At 36.5% G+C, this 18048-nt stretch overlaps 1 protein-coding gene across 6 annotated transcripts in view; it reads right to left on the bottom strand.

The window, feature by feature from the left end:
* The window catches only part of Ilk (integrin linked kinase), a 91465-nt gene that overhangs the window by 11697 nt on the left and 61720 nt on the right, over positions 1-18048 (bottom strand). For all 6 annotated transcript variants that reach the window (XM_067132862.1, XM_067132857.1, XM_067132860.1 and 3 more), the window contains 5 exons: positions 15271-15436; positions 11972-12164; positions 11120-11200; positions 6590-6785; positions 2054-2297 (listed from right to left, as the gene is read on the bottom strand). In XM_067132862.1, coding sequence (XP_066988963.1) covers positions 2054-2297; positions 6590-6785; positions 11120-11200; positions 11972-12164; positions 15271-15436 — 880 coding nt within the window. The remainder of the gene's footprint in view (positions 1-2053; positions 2298-6589; positions 6786-11119; positions 11201-11971; positions 12165-15270; positions 15437-18048) is intronic.

Below are 18048 nucleotides of genomic sequence, written 5' to 3'. Positions count from 1 at the left end.
ACAACACAAGAACTGTATGTATTACTTAAATATTTAAATATAAACATTCTCTCTTTCCCTCTCCCTCTCTCTTTTACCCTACTTACTAAAGTTATATAGTGTGGACATAGTGCATGCTCCAACACCATCAAAATACAACCGTCTTGATGATTCCACATTCCCACCGAAACACTCAACCTTCCTAGGCTATGCAAAGTCTTTCACATTAGTTTTCAGTGCATAATTTATAGCTATGATAAAATAATGAGAAGAGATTTTACAAGATTGCGCATGTAAACTTCACTAGACATGTTACATACAACTGAATTGAGAATATGCTCATGTGAAATTTATTGATTCACACTACATCTTTAATAATGAATTTATTATGGAATATTACCTTCATTCAAACTCACTGTCAGGCAATGAATGACACATCAGAGAGAGAGAGATGCAGACCTTAAACGTGACTGATTACGCACAATATCCTGGACATGCTATAGCCAAATTAATTAAGAATATGTTCAAGTACCCTGCACTACAGTAGTAATGACAGCTTATCAAACCACAGATACTGGGGGTGGGGGGACCATCTCAGTGAAGGCAAGATACATATTTTTTCCCCCCATAATCCTCTTTTAGAATAGGTAATTTTGTAATGTAAGGATAAATCTTCCAGAGCAAGCTTGAAATCGGTAAAAAATTATAAAATCATTTCAGTTTTAACCTGAGCACATGATTGTTACTTAGTGTAAATCTTCACTCAATATCCAGCTGATTGGAGTTGCATTAGACAATAGTAAAGATACAAAACATTCTCTCTACTGTGTACTACCCTTCTTTTTTTGTGGTTAATCTGGTATCTGTGTTTTTATTTGATTATTATTTTATACAGCATTCTTACACATTTACATAACCTATGAACTGCCTGTACACTTGATCATGAACACAGAGTTTGGGTCAGCTTGCCTAATACAACAAAGTTCTTAAGCAAAGTGTTATTTTGGGGTGTTATGTAAAATGTTTTTATACACTTACTGTTTACTGCAATGGATACTTATTATACTTCTGAACTTATACACTCAATCACAGATTATTCACTAATTCAATATTTGTATTTTGGACATATCCATATTATCATGGACCTATAGTGTGGCTAAACAAATGATTACTGTATTTTTCTAACTCATTAAAACCATAAATTCATGTGAAAACTTGGTAAACATAGAACTACTCATAACTGTTAAAAATATTCATACTATACATGATAACCAGCATCAATAAATTTACAAACGGTTAAATTTAAAATCAAGCTCGCTCCAAACACCCCGTAAAAATAATGGATACCATCATCCAAGTTTATTACTACCAACTGGACTTCCCCATACATGCAAAAAAAGTGTTGTCTGTACTGTACTTGAATACAACAGAATGGCATTCAAGGAATTACCACAATTCACATGAGTATATTGTCAATTGTTACTATTTTTTAACGAGCATTATATCAGAGGTCCTTCAATTCTAATAACTGAATTTACTGTCATTTCTTCAAAAAACATTTTCCTTTCTCTGACTTTTCTACAGATACTACTTTGAACTTTGCCTTTCAAAACTATTACCTATTGCATTTTCAAATGTAATAGCTAAACTGAATTTTTTTTTTTGGGGGGATGCAACTTCAATAACTTTCCACATTTACCTTCAAGGTAAGGGATTATCTGCTCACTTCGGTTTCAAAAATTTTAACTAGTTTCACTTCTGTTCTGTTATCATTTAAAAAATTCAGTCTATCACTTTTTTTTTGTTCTCTCCTTAAAACTGCCAAAGTAAATTTGAAGTCTCCCAATTTCAGTCACCTCATAGAAAAAATTATTATGCAAACTTCATCAGTAACGAATACGAGTTTTAACACCAAACACATTTCTAACTAGTAACAAAACGGATAGCCTTAAATGTAAAATTATGGTCTGTATTTAAATATAGGCGTGGTACGTAATAATTATGATATAAAATATAGATGATGAAATATATACAAAAATAAAGAAAGAAAATCTATTGGCTTACGATATCTTACCATTACATGTTTCGAAGATAGGTACAAATTGGGTACCAGCTTCTCCAGTGAGTGAATGAAAGCCATTCCTCTGGCAATGTCAAGAGCAAACTTTAGTGCCTGAGCTGTGTCCACAACAACTGATGTTTCTTGGTGCAAGAGTGTGTAGAGGGAGCCATAGGGTAGGTACTGAGTAATCACTACCAAATTTGGTGGAGAATTGCAACATCCTACTACAGGCAAGACATTCGGATGGGAAAAAATTCTGCAAAATGAAAACATTTGACCATCAAAATTTCATAATTGTACATTAACATGACGTACATGAAGTGACAATTTCAAAATACCTGAGGCACAGAATATCACAGAGAAAACTAATTTTGGCACTCATCAATTAGCTTCCAGAAAAAGTAATTATCCAATGGTTCCCATTTAGAGGTAATAGTACCAAAAATCTAACCAACCACAGAACATGAACATTTGCCAGGAAACCAGTTTGGTTAGCACCTTCCCGGTATCTTGAAGTACAGTACAGGCTATTCTTACCTGCAAGGATGTGGTCGACAAATTGCTTTACATAGAAACACTTATGGGCAATTGTCTTGCCCTTTGATTTGTCAAATACTAAGTAAAGTATTACTATTAATAATGGATAAAACATGTTCCAATATAATTATTAAGTGGTTTAACCCTACCACCAAGCCAAAGTACTTACTTGTAGGGCTGACCTTGGGTTTATCTTTAATAATAGAATTTCATTTATTGCACTTCTTTAGAGATTTACTTATTAAATAAACTGAAAAAGATGTAGATTCTGACATAAATTCATGAACTGATTTATTTTTCTAAACTTGACAGTCTCTGTTAAACACAGACATTCACACACGTATAACTGTTAGCCCCAACTTACATTCTCTGCATACAGGGCTTGGGTCATGGGGCTATTCATTAAGTATTTGTGGATGTAACATGTATGACCAATTCAACGATGAGATATAATAACTTTAGTGTCGCATTCTTCCTGGTTTGAAGAATATCATAATTTAATGGTGGGTTAGATCTGCTTTAATTTGTAATCAGGTTCATTACTCTATAAACTGCAATTTATCAATGATGGGTTTTACAGATGTTAAATAATCACGTACAAGGATGCTTATGGTTCACTTTGTCTTAGTATTGTAACTGCTGTTTTGGCCACTTTATCAGCACCCTCACAGCTCCATAAGGGGTATGCCGTCAGCGCACCTCACTCGGTGCACTGTAAGCGTTACTTAAGGTTCTTTGCAGCATCCCTTCAGCCCCTAGCTGCAACCCCTTTCATTCCTTTTACTGTACCTCCATTCATATCCTCTTTCTTCCACCTTTGTTGCTACCCTCTCCTAACAATTGTTTAATAGTGCAACTGCTTTGAGATTTTCCTCCTGTTACATCTTTAAAACCTTTTACTATTAATTCCTCTTTCTGCAGTGAATGACCTCACAGGTCCCAGTGCTTGGCCTTTGACCTAAATTCTACATTCCATTCTATTCCACATGAATGCAATACAAATCAAAGACATTACAAACTAACCTAACTATATGAAGAAATTAGTTCAGTGCTAGGGGCATGGGCTTCCTGTCTCATATTTTTTTAAAATTATATATGCAACATTCTTCTTGCTGTGAAAAGTGTAAAAAAAGGTAAAATTTTTTCAATACAGCTTCAAATCGCCTTTATTTTGCAACAGACTTCATTATACAGTATAACATTTAGTCTGGTGTAATAATATTAAGTTTGGTACAGCTCAACCTATACATCAGGAGGCAAGGCAATGAGTCACAAATAACAATTGCGGTGCTTTTTTACATTTTGTACGCTAGAAATTTAAGTAGCAAGAGAGTAAGAGCCTACTTCTCTTCTGATTTATTATTAGCACAAGAACTTGCACAACATTTTTTACAACTGAAATAATAGTTTTTAAAAGTCACTCATCCTGACTCACAAAATTATTGTCCTAATTTGTAAGCTTACACAGGCTGAGTTTGCAGAGTCTTTTTACAGATCAGTATATTACTTCTGTAGTTCCATCATTATTATTACAGGCTATGACGTCATGCTATTACTACTGCGTTTATAAAAAGAGCATTATTAATTATTATTATAAATTATATTATTATTATTATTAAAAATACAGTGGGGTTTCTTAACCTCATTATGTGTGTGTTGCTGTAATGTCACCCTATAATGGTATCTTGTAAATACTGGGTCACAGTTCAAGAAGCTTGCATTTGATGACTTCTCTCCATTTTTTACCATAAATGTGCACTCTCTCTCTCTAAATTCCTATCTTGCCATATCTCCATCTATGTCCTTTCCCCATGCTCTTTCTAATTTTCCCACTAGCTGGTCTGGTGTTCTGCCACTTCCAAATCTACCACTTCAACAAAATGCTAGTTTTCCATTCTCAACACACCACCATAGGGGCGTACCATTTACATTATATATGCCTTCCATAGCACAAACCACTTTTATCAAAATTTCTTAGAAGTAGCACTTCCTTCTGTCATACACTTTCCTTCCATTATTGTTGACCGTTTCCTACTTAGTAGTCCAACTTTTTAACCTTACATTGCTCCAATTCAATCTTTCATTTAAGAACACATTCTATATTGCACCCTACAAAAATTTTGAAAGATTGTCTTGTTAAAATATTTCTAATAATAAAATTTTTTCATAACCTTCATGTCATGAAGGAGCTTTCACTACCATCCATGCCTCTTTGATCTAATGAATGCTGGCCATCATCATTCTTATTCTGCTAAGAGGATTTAGTCACAATACTAAATTCAGGTACTAGAGGACTTTTGTTCCTCTCTGTGATAAACCGTCAAGGAGTTACTTCCCAATTTCATGGATGGTGATACAAGTTTAAGGGGAGCGCTGATGCCATAAGGCCCCATTATGAAGTAAATGACTGTTTCTACCTTATGATTGAAGGGAGTTGCTTCAAATTTTTACCACTTACTCTATAACTAATAATGAAAATTCTCTCATGGGGAAATTTAGAAATTCGACCTCTAAGTTCATTTGTACACAGTACAGTATAGTTATACTACCCTGTGAAAGTTTCAATGAATTTGGTTTAGTATTCTTGGAGAAATAAGCATTTAGTTTTGAAAAAAGTAAGTTTTGAGAAAACAGCAAAACAAAAAATTTTTGGAATGCTGGACATCTTGAGCAGGTTATCCCCACTGTATATCACTATAACCTGCTTTCTCTGACACATCCCTTACAGAGAATGGGGTATTATAGTGGGGGACAATTATTTTTTAACAAATTTTTTTCACCTGTTTTACATGACTTTTTTACAATTTGTCGTTCACAGTGCCGTACAAGCGATGAACAAAATTGTCCAAGAACCAATCTAAACATTTTTTTTAGCAATAACAGTTGAAGATATGTTTATTTACACATAAAACAGTCCAAAACAGTGCATAACTTGATCCTATCCTGAATTATTCATACAGACATCTTTTACAAGTCTTTTTTACAATTTATGGTTCAAAGTGTCATACAAGTAATGAACAAAATTGTCAATAAACCAATCTTAAAAATGTTTTTTGCATTATCACTTCAGGATATAATTATCTAGACAAAACAGTTGAAAACTGTTAATAACTAAAATTCCATAATTCCTCAAAATCCGGCAGCCGGCACACCCCTTAAACATTGCTGAAATGTTACCTTAAAACACCATAATCCCATATTCTAACTCACAGCAAGTTTTTTAGCTGATATTTATGGATACATTTATGTTCTTCATTGGGTTCCTCTATTTTTCACACTTCTTCAGCCATGCTTGTCATCTTTCTATTCCCTAGATTGTTATTATAATTATCACCATAAAATAGTTTGAATGGACCACTGAGTCGCATTTATAGACCTGATTCAGAGACCCAAGACTTAGAAATAAACTGAAGGGTGAAAATTAAAGCAAAACAAAGGAAAGGAAGATAGACAGTAGGGTGTAATGAGACCAATAAAAGCCTTTAGCAGTTGGCAAATGATTTAAACAGGCACTGCAAATGAATAACCATATTAATGATAACTAACCATAAATGATTTTGCCATGAGATGTTTCTAATGAGCTTCATTTGGTCTACAGAACAGCTGTTAAAACAAGAAAAGAAAAAACAAAAAAGTCTCTGTCATGAAAAAATCAGTGATCTTAAATTGCCTGTTTTTCCTTGACTTTTCATTTCTGTTCATATAATATTTTGGAAAGTTGAGGGCTGAAGAGTCTATGTTCTAAGCTTGAAACTTTTATTAAGAAAGTTCACCCTACTGTGAAAATAAAACAATAGTTATGATGAAGAAAGATTCATACAGTAAATGAAATGAAAGAATAGAGCAATTACTAACAAATATTGCCTGTTAGGTGCATGTATGGTACTGTTATACAAGACAAAATGTATTAGTGTACTAACTTAGGGTTACTTCTTGGCACATACAACATTTTACTAATTTTAATAACTTACAGTACGAAGAAAAGCCGAGAAAACAAATCACTTAACCAACCTGAGGCGTGGAAACTCATCGTTGAAATCCCTGCATACGCGAGGAGAACATTCTCTAAGGGCCAGTATCTTCGCTACAATTTCATTGCCTTGCCATTTGCCGCGCCACAGTTCACCAGAGGGGCTGACTGCCAGTTTTGTGTGCAATGCCAACTCATTTATGTTAATACCTTTGTGCCGTGATAAAGTTGCATCACCTATAAAAATAAATCAGTACAGTACAGGAAGCACTATAATGATTTTTATGATGAAATCAATTTTTTCAATACTTACCCTCTATCATTTGCTTTGTCTGCAGCTACTTGGCATGGGTTCAACAATTGTTATAAATATCCTTATCGCTTTTTACCTGATGCATACGACCCATGGCAAGCATTTGTCAGATGAGGATCTTCATCAGGTGAGGTCCACTACTGCAAGGTGATATGTGGACCCTGAATATAGCCATTGGCTGAGATTGTGCAACACAGAATGGCAAGTTTGACCTCAGTGCCTCAGGCCTGCAGAGCTGATGGGAGTTAAAACCACAACTAAACATGCTCCCTAAAGAGTTACCACCTACCTAACTGTGTTGCTGTGGCCCATCACACCCATACCCCCACCAATTTTGCCTGAAAAGGTGGTTCTTAATCAGCTCAAGGTAGCTTTCTCCAATAAGGAGCAATGGTTCTGGAACGTAAGTCCAACATTATTTACTTTAATGAACTTTGTTTGCCCCTACCTAAGAGAAACAAAGCAAATACAACTAAGCATAATACCACAATCAAAACAAGAGTACTATGATATTACCATGTACGAACTCCAATACATAATAAGGTACCTCACTTACTCAGGATGGGGGCCGACAGTGAAAACCTATGCCTGTTCGACCATGAAGGGAAAGGACCCGTTCTTGGCTGCGCGGCTCCATCTCATGGTCTGGCCAAGTCTCTCTCTGTGCTATTGCCTCTGCAGTGCAACTCAAGAGGTAACATCCAAAGTTGAGCAATCGGAATTAAATTCTCCACAGAAGACGTGGCCTAAGCAATACAACCAATATTAGCAGGCATACACATCCCCCATTGGCAGAATGAAATCTGGATACTTGCTGCCAAAAGGACACTTCTTCCTTCCTGCGTCTAGAAAGGAAGACCAGGGGAAAGAGTCAGAAATGCCTAAAGTGCATTTATAGTGAGAGAAAGAGAAGGAGACTTCCCTTTAGTGGCCTGGGAATAATGGCAAAAAGTACTATTTTGGTATTCTCCATTGCTGCAGCTATAGAAACAAGAGCTTGTTGCCTATTACTTCCCAAAAGGATGAACTGAAACAACGACTCTCTGCTAAGGGGGAGACTGAAGGAACCAGCCAAGAGCATAGCTACTCTCTCTTGTGAACTTGAGAGTTGCTAGTGACATGAACCAGTTCACCTATCACATCCAAAAATGTCTTGCTAAGGAAGCAAAAAAAACCCTTAGGGTTTATCAAAGGATCCCTGACCCAAGGAGGAAGAAGTCCACCAAATGCCTTCAAACACAGTTAACAGTATTCATAACAATTCACTAAAAGGTATAGCTTCGATGGCATCAGCCAAGTTTTATACATATTCTCGTCCTCTGAATCGAGAAATGCTGCTTAGCAGACATAACTGCACATCTCTTGGCTGGAAAAACAAGGAAAAAACAGTCGGATCAGGAGAAAAGGGCGAAAAATTCCCCTGCTCAATACAACCTAGTCTTCCTAGCAGACAGCAAGGGAGACAAGAGACAGGACTTTCAAAAAAGGAGATTCTCTGTATCCAAACATTTGCCATTGAGTCAAGTCTCCTAAGTACACAAACTGATAGCTTAAAGGAAAAACAGTGGACGTCTGTCAAAGCACAACTGAACCAATTCTTTAAAACTGAGGGGATAGTCTAAATGTTCCTCTTCCTCAATAGGTGGTGAAAGAGAATGCTGTCAGGAAGAGCCAGGTCTATAAGAGTCCTCTTCATCAGGGACAAAAGTATCCCCCAGAGCCAATGGTCTCACATGACCAGGAACTAAAGTTCTCATAATCCACCATGCAGAAACTTGACTCTCTCTCTTGCAATGATCACAAAAATTGTCTGAATCACAACTTACCTCTCGATGACCAAATGCATATTTCATGCATAATTACATCAATTAACCCTACTGGTCTTACAACCACTTACATTACAAAATGTAACAGATTTTGATATGGAAGATCGAGAAGCATAATCCATATTGCCAAATAAAAACCAAAATTCAGATGATCCAATTCATTAACCAAGAAAACAAACCCAAATTTCAGAGCACTTGTCTACACATCTGACCCTGTTTCCAGACTAGAGAAGAGTGACAACCAAAACATTCGCCGTCTTACCCCCACCTTCCAAAGAGTGGGGGTAACTACTGGGAGCGTTTGTTAACAATCGTTTCAATTTTAACACTTGTCGAACTCGCGCCAAGTAGCTGCAGATAAAGCAAATGACAGGGTAAATTTCACCTCAAAAATTTTATATCAGACATGCAAAAGAATACGAATTTACAGTCTACTTTCTGTTCCTTCCTATTACAGATTTTCATTGACATAAACACAAAGCTTGTAATTACATAACATTAATTTCAAAGTTCATTACATATGTTATATTTGATTACTACCAGAGTCCACAAACATGGAATAGTTTTTATTTATGGAACCTAAAAATTACTTAAAATTTCCTATGTTCAGACCAAGAAAAATTTCTTTTCTTAATCTGAAGCACAACTTAAAGATGGTGTTTTGCCCAATGTGTGATCTTAAAAGTTAGTAATTAAGGACCCAAAGGATTCTTACTTGAAACCTGTGATGGACAGATGTATGGTAATTATGGAAAAAATGGTCACAAAATAATAAGAAAAAAGTTAAAAAGTTATGAGTATGATGGTATAACATTCGAGCATATTAATGAGCATTTTATAAGAGGACAGATCAAGCTTAAAAAGAATAAAAGGTTAATACAAATTCCTGCATTTCATTCTAGAATAAAAGCATTTATGCTTAAGATTAGAACAGAAGATTGTTGAACTAGGAAGACAGGGCTTCTCAAGAAGAATTGTGCCACACAAGGTGACAAGAGACCCAATCCTCTATAGAAAAAGGGGAAAAACTTCCCCTTCCACACAGAGACCTGTGACCCATGGGAAAACTAATGAATACCGTATTTTCCATGTCCTACAGCAGAAGAGAGGAAAATGAGACTATCTGTGATGAGAGGGGTAAGCTCTCTAGTGAATACTCTCATAGGCAACAGGGAACGAGTATCAGTTGGACAAAACATATGAGAGGGTTCAACTGTACTGCTGCGCTTGCTTCTCAAGCACCTTAATGAGATAATATGGGAAGAATCCAAAAGGGAGACCAAGTCATGTGCCTTCCACGATACCGTACCAAGTAGCTCTTGTCAGTTAAGATTTCTCCACAAAAGGAGAAAGAGAGCAGCTTAATGAGTATTCATGGAAAAGCTCTCCCTACTCCATTATCAACTATTCTCTTTCCTTTCCCCTTTCCCATTCTACATCAGAATCAAGACTTGGAATGCAAAGCAAGAGATTGGGCATGATACTACAAATGATCTTAGTATAATGCTTTTAACAGTTCATATAGCACACTGAGAATTAGATTATATAAATTACAGTTTATTAAGGGACATTAACTTGTAATAAAATATTCAAGCACAATGCAAAAGAGAGAGAGAGAGAGAGAGAGAGAGGTAGTAAACAGACAATACAATTGCTTACAGAAGTACAATTTACACTGTAATTGACAAATGAACTGAACTTTTACAATGTAAATTTTATTGCATAAGATAGATAATATCCCTAACTGGAATTAGATTACAGTAATACAATTATGTTAATCAGTAAATACAGTGCATTACATATTTACCTAAGGTTTCAACCAATGGTTTACAATCGCCTTAGCTCTAGTAGCTTACAATATGCAGATGGGGTACAGATTTCATACATTTTTGTATGCCATACAAAATAAATAACATAGTTGTTGTAATACATCTTTAATAAACCCTGCACACACAGATTTGAATGAAATGTTTATAAGACCTTTACTGTGTAGGTACCAAAATGCACTGTACAATACCAAGTTTTTTAAGTAATTTGTATTTTTCCTAGGCATACAAACCTTTACCTTTCCAATCTCAAGTACCTTTCAAACGTGCTGAACCCAGCCCGTGTACTAACTAACAAGGGAGATATCTACGAAGGTGGGAGGAGGGATAAGCCTCTTCACCTGATTTTCACCACAGAATTTTCAGTCCCAAGATTTGCACCACTGGTAGAAGAAGTGGGGAGACAGAGGAGAGTCTCCTCCAACATGAAAAGTAAAGGTCTGTATGCCTAGGAAAAATGACATTTAGTGTTTTGGTAAGACATTATAATGAAAATATAAATTACTTTAAACCAAATACTTTCAACAGCTAAAGTTTACTATACTTCCAAGCTATTAAAAGAACTTTTTATAGAAAACACTGCACAAAGACTTCAGGAATACTCACGACTGCGGGTTTTCAATCCAAGCCAACTCTGGTCCTTAAAGGCAACTTTTTCAAGATTTTGACCTCCATCCACAGCCATGCCTGCAGACGTAACAGGGGAAAAAATTAATATTAAACAGTTATTTGGTATTTTGTAGTTACAAGACTACTTTTTACTCTTACTTATGACTAAATGTCTGGTTAATGCCAATGAAGGAAATTTACAGCAGCTAATTAAACTGAACAAGGAGTAGTCAGTCTGATCTGTGTGATCATTTGAAATGCAAATTTTCACTTTTGTGATATCTCGACTAAATTCACAACACCACTAATATAAAAAAATAAGGATTGCTGCTAACCACCACTCACTGCGATTAGCAATGTGAGCCAAGAAAGACAGAAATCTCCTCCCTGATTGTGAAGACAAAGCTTGAAATTGACACAAGCCATACTTTTGTCTTTAACAGATTCTGAGGTACTGACTTGTTCGCTCTAATTAAGTGTTCAACATAAGCAAAATAATAATGTGATGCTACTTGATATTTACCAATGCTAATAAAACAAAAACATCTTAATCTTCATAAACGATGATCACATTACCGATGATCACTTACAATATTCTATAATAAAACTACTACAGCAACTCACACTCATGAAATTTCTACCAAAGTAGTCATTTATCATTCTTTTTACAAATTTTTACACTATAAAAATGTTACAATTGCAATTTATCAAAAAACCTGTATCATTAAAGCTCTTTTTTTCTGTCAACTTAAGACTACAATTTTATTACTAAATTTTGCACAGCATATAATACCTCAAATAAAATACAAGCTAACAAAGATTAGGAAAAAATATTCAAATGCTTCGTACCATGAAGTTTTTTTGCCAAGACTCCTCGGCATTTATCAAGAGGAACTTCCCCATATTTGTTGGCAATAGAAACGGAAGCACCAGCTTGTACCAAGTCTTCAGCGATCAGAGAGTAGCCCCAAAAACATGCGTAATGCAAAGGTGTGTTACCATGTTCATTGATGAAGTTGTTGTCAGCCTTGTGTCTCAATAGCTGTAATGCCAAAAAAAATTAACACTTAAGAGAAAAACAAAGTATTTTCCTATTGTCATAGCCTTTCTACTACGTTTTTCAAATACAGTGCTCAAAACATGTTTCTGTACAATATTCTGTTTTTATAATAAAATTATTTTTTACATAGCTCTCCATTATGATAACTACAGGCAGTCCCCGGTTAAAGGCGGGCTTGGTTAACAGCGATCCGGTTTTATGGCGCTTGTCTAGCGACGAAAATCGGCAATTTTCGGCGCTGAAAATCACAGATTTCCGCTTATCGGGGCCAACAATTGGGTATTGGCGCCGATACATACCTAACAGAGGCTCTGATAACCAAAAATCGGGGCTTTTTGGCGCCAATAACCCCGAAAATCGCCGAAAAAGCCGATTTTCGGTTAGCGGTGATTTTCGGTTATCATCACACCCTCGGAAACGGAACCCTGCCAATAACCAGGGACTGCCTGTATCTTCCCACATCAGTGGGAGGACAACAGAGTTATAAACAAAAATTTTTACGTAGATCATCCAGTTACGCTATCTTTTTACCCCTCCCTTTCGAGGTGAACCATGGCTCATGCATCTATTGTTCTCAGTTTTGTTTTTGTAGGAGGTTAGGAGGCAATAAATCTTAATACTATAGAGGTAAGCATTCAAAAAACAAATTTTATTATAAAAAAATTTGTTTTTTAAATGAATCTTACCTCTCTAATGACAGCTGATTCCCATATAAAAAAATAAGAGGTGGGTATGCCTGAGGTCCTTAAAGATCAAACCCCATGAGAACAAAATAAAATTTGTCTGGAATGAGGCATAATTTACTGATACATTTGGCTAAAAGGACTTCTGAAAATTGGTGGAGGTTTATTACAAGGGAAACCACTCTCAGTTTATTGACAGTGGGACAAAGGCCCTGTACCTAAGTCTGACAGTGGGACAAAGGCCCTGTACCTAAGTCTGCAGAGCAACAATAGTCAAAGAATGCACCAAACAGTAGCACAAAGCCTTGCACTGGCCTGGCACTGCAGGTGATCGTGTTCTAGAAATAGACACCTAGCATGGCACCACAGGCAACCTTGCCCTACGATGAGAAACTAGGCACGGCACCACAGGCAGCCCCACTCTAGAATAAGAATATGCCAACTTATGGAACAGCAGGTACCTCTTGCGTTTCTGAGAAGAGGAAAAAAGAAGAACAAGGGAAATGACTGCAATCATCACTGAGATCTCTAATATCCGAAGAAACATCCCAAATGTCAGACAACTGTCACACAGATGTGTTGGCATAACTGGCAAACCTGAGAGACCCAGACAAAGGACAAGGGTGACCAGCGCCAAAAGAGTAAAACCATGTCGTCACCAAAGTGCTATTAGCTGCAAAAGGGAGAAGATCCTGGATAGGGATTGCTAGAAGTTTATGGCCTCCTAAGCCTTGAAAAAAGAGACTTAGACCAGGAACAAAATTATTCCTCTCTGCCTACAACACCTGTAACCTATCTACCTACACTGGACCTAACTCTACCTTGCACATCTTTCAGCAACCTACCACCAATCTGCACATAACTGGCACAAACCACTTCTTCTCCAAAGGGGGAGAGTCCCAGGGTGAGGTCAATGCGTAACTAACTGGAAGGGACACGCTGACTCTATTTCTGTTGAAAGGGGAAAACCTGAAACTTAATTAAAATGGGAGGGCAAAAAAGTTACAATCGCTATGATAAATTCCAAAAATGTTCCCACTGTAGCCCAAAAACTAGATGTTTCTGATTCCAACTTTCCAACCCTCATATCCTGAACGGTATGGGGAAATTTAACCTAAGAGGAAGATAAATGACTTGAGGGAGAATTGTTATGCAAAGGAGACAGAAGAGGGCAGCAACTGTCCAACTGGTCACGAACACTACAAAGGCTCTTTACTCTTCACCAATTATTTTTGTTTCAGATAAATTCCTTTACTGACATTTCCTATTCCTATAAGTTTCTTGCCCCCTCTTATTTTTCAAGTAACTATTCATGACACTAAATGGCCAATTACCACACTCACTATATCAGTCATCAAATTAAACCTACTGCAAAGTTCATGACCATCATAAGCCAATGAGTCAAGTCGGGTGCTACACCCACTTATTTAGCAGACAGCCTAAATAATTAACATACACCCACTTCTTTAGCAGACATCCTAAATAATTAACAAAGGCAATCAACATCAAACAAAAATTAAACAACTCTCCTCGCCAGTCTTCTCGCTGCAATGATGGAAACAAAACTGAAATCAACTGATGCATGAACCACGATTCATCCCAGAAGGGGAGGCGCTTATAAACAGTGTAACTAGATGACCTAAGAATATGTTTTTGTTTATACTCTGTCATCCTCTTGCTGACATGGAACTTTACAGCTATCATAACAGACAGTTAAGAATAATTTCAAAAAAAGGCTTCTTTTACTTAGGTGCAAGACTGTTGTAATGAGTAAACCTAAGGTCTGAAGCAAAATTCAAGAAAATAACTGTAATTCAGCACTGTACCTTCAGTGGAATTCTGTGTCGACATTCTCAATCTTAGAAAAGCCATTCAATGATGGTAATAATTTTAAAAATGACAAATTTTAAATCAATTTGTATTTTTCATAACTAACAAACCTTCGGTCTTAATGTAGGGATAAATTCTCTAGCACCAGTTGGAGTCCGGTTAAAAATAACATAAGGTATTAGTGGCAATGGGAGTCAGCCTAAAACTGTAAGTTCAGAAGTAGGGAGGGTTTAGGGTATTGAAGGGCTCAGTAACAGGACCACGAGCATCAAATCAAAGTAAAACTGACTGTAAAATCAAAACCAGAGTGGTGTTCTTTTACTTAAGAGTTTTGTTAGGCTCCTTTCTTAAACATAGTGTATTTTGCTGACAAATTACTCAGCCTGTTTGATAAATTTAGAGTAGTTTGGTTTTGGCTTGACATTACTGTCAGTGGGGGGAGATCTTAAACATTCAAGTGTAGACTATATACATCAGACTTTATTGCTATTAGAAGACCAGGGCCCACACAGCATCTGATAAGCTGAGAGACCAGTGTTCTTATGCAAAATCACAATCACAAATACTGTACTTACAAAGTTGACAATATCACGGTGTCCATGGGCTGCTGCCAGGTGTAAAGGAATATCATCTCCTAAATTTGTAGCATTGACTCGAGCACCCCTAGCAATCAACATTTCAACAATGCCAAGGTGTCCTTCCTTGGCTGCCCAATGTAGTAAAGAGAAGCCATGATCATCTCTGAAATGTGCCATTATATAAAGTTATAGCTTTATAAGACAATGAAAGATTAAGTGCAGAAAGTGTAACACTGTTAATGCTATCCTAGTTGGCACTGTATTTTTGTGTAGTGACCCTGGAAAATGGAGTTGGTCAACATTCTGCTTGCAAAATCTACATAACATATACCATCCAAGTCAAATCAAAGAATTTGCTTGGTGCCAAGATCACATGCAAAATAAGGAAAGAAGCAAACATAAATAACTATAACAAGAGATATTTCTGAACAGCACCTACGTAATCACATCAGTATTCATACTACTCCTTTATTACAAAATGTTTATCAACTTTAACAGGAACAAAAATCATCAACCAACATGTTAATAAAATAATCTGAACTGCAATGCACTCATATATGCCCACATTTGTGATCTTACAATGTCCCCCAAAATTACAATTTACTAACATTCAGAAGTAGTCCAGTAATACCATGGTGCACGCATGAGACTCAGCCAACCATTTATCATTAACTTTTTATTTAGTCTGGAAGCAAAGCTGCAAAATCAGCAGGCTGGGAGAATGGAACTCATTACTATATGAATAATGGTTTTGTAAGAACAAACTAATGTTGTTTATAAAAAAATTTTGTTTCACCTCAATGCCACTAATCATCATGCCTGAATAGCACTTTCAAGACAGGAGAACTGGGCTTGGCATTATAACAGGCTCAAGTAACTGAGAAGGAATATAACTACAGGTATTAATTAATACTTCAATGACACGGTTTGATATGTATTCTTACAAACCTGTAGTTATGCTGGCAGAGAAAATTATTCCTTTTTGCCACCCAATTCATACTTGGCACCTTTGATCTGACTAAAGCTACGAGGGTCATTAGCTTGTACATCTCACATGAATTTTAAGTATCTTAACTTCCTAATATCAATTGAGGTGTACAATAATGAATGTGCCTTGCTTTATGCTCTCAAAGTATTAATTAATACCTGTAGTTATATTCCTTCTCAGTTACTTGAGCCTGTTACAGTGCCAAGCCCAGTCCTCCTGTCTTTAAGTGCTATTCAGGCATGTATGATAAATAGTGGGATTGAGGTGAAACAAAATTTGTTTATAAACAATGTAAATTACAGTTACCATTAAGATTCTTTCCCTTGGAACATGAGCCTTGATCACCTCAAAAGGTCAAAAAGGGCTTACCGGAAGTGGAAGAACCCAAGGACAGTTTGGGTAGCTATTCTGCACAGAACTTTGGCATAGGAAAGGCTACAACGCAGACGAAGTACGATTGAAAGAAGACTTCATAGGTTGTGTTAAAAATTCCCTACTCTCCCGATTGAGATGTCTTCGGCAATGACCTTAAATACTTCGGGATAAAGGAGATGATGATGAGGCAAGCCCAAAAACAGCTACTGACCACAAAACTGGGACTATTTTGTAAGATAAATATGAACACAACTGTTCCAATCTCCTTAAAAATGAGTTAGAAAAACAAGGGACATTTCTCCAAAAGCTTAGGAAATAGCTCTATCGAGACAACGTAAATACTGTAGTCCGTCTCATTTAAGAACTGTTGTCCCTTCAGACCTGACATGTCATTTCACCTGGCACAATGCTAAGTGCAAGTTCTGCAAGAGAAAACACTTCAATAGAATGATATACCAACTTCATAAGTGCTTCTGCCTCACTATTAGGCCAGAGAACCTTACTGGTTTCATTAGTTCTTCACTTCATTGGGTCATGCAACTTGAAAATCATGCATCTTGAACAGGAGAAGAATGCTCTGATATCGTACCTGTGTCATATTTCAAAAATAAAAAATGAAGAATATATTTATTTCAAAAATAAAAAATGAAGAATATATATGTGAAAAAAAATCAAAGTGTGAATTGGTAAAGTTCTAGGGAGCAAAGCCAAATGTCTATGCTAATCAGCTCAGTGGTCTGGTAAAACTGAGGTATACTTAACTTTTGACAGAAACAACTGGAATGGCCATTTTCTGACGATAGGGAGACTGGAAAGCCAGTTGTGCAGACCATCATGCTAGATTATTCAACTTCTTTTGAGCATGTAGGGAAAATGGCATTGAAACACGTAAAGGCATTTGTATTGTATAACAGGTTTTGGTGCCAAACCAAATCAAAAGAGTAGGGTATATATAAAGATCTGGATCAGATAGGAGTTCAGTACTGTATAGAAACTTGTTGCATAACTAACACTGTAGATGGATAACCTGATGTAAAAACATTATTGATAATAAATAGGCATTAACTCTTAGGGTTCAAATTAAAAGGACATTAACTAAACATCAAAATTCTTCACATGCAAGTGACCATGGTGTACAAAAAACAAGGAGACAATTTGATGCGTATTAAATATCCAAATTATTAACTAGGGGAGAAAAACAAAGCAGCTTAACCTGTAAGCGTCACCAATGGCATGTCTCGGTCGCCCGCATCTCGTATCACACCACCTTCGACAGAGTAACACGTTCTCCCTCTTTCAAGGCTAGTGCCACACTGATCAAGCTCAGAAATACACTTCACAGGCAGTCCCCGATTAACAGCAGGGGTTCCGTCCGTGGCCGAGTGCCACTAACCGAAAATCGCCACTAACCA

This window comes from Macrobrachium rosenbergii, chromosome 32, assembly GCF_040412425.1.
Source record: "Macrobrachium rosenbergii isolate ZJJX-2024 chromosome 32, ASM4041242v1, whole genome shotgun sequence".
Classification (NCBI taxonomy): domain Eukaryota; kingdom Metazoa; phylum Arthropoda; class Malacostraca; order Decapoda; family Palaemonidae; genus Macrobrachium; species Macrobrachium rosenbergii.
This window is presented reverse-complemented; position numbering and strand designations above follow the sequence as displayed.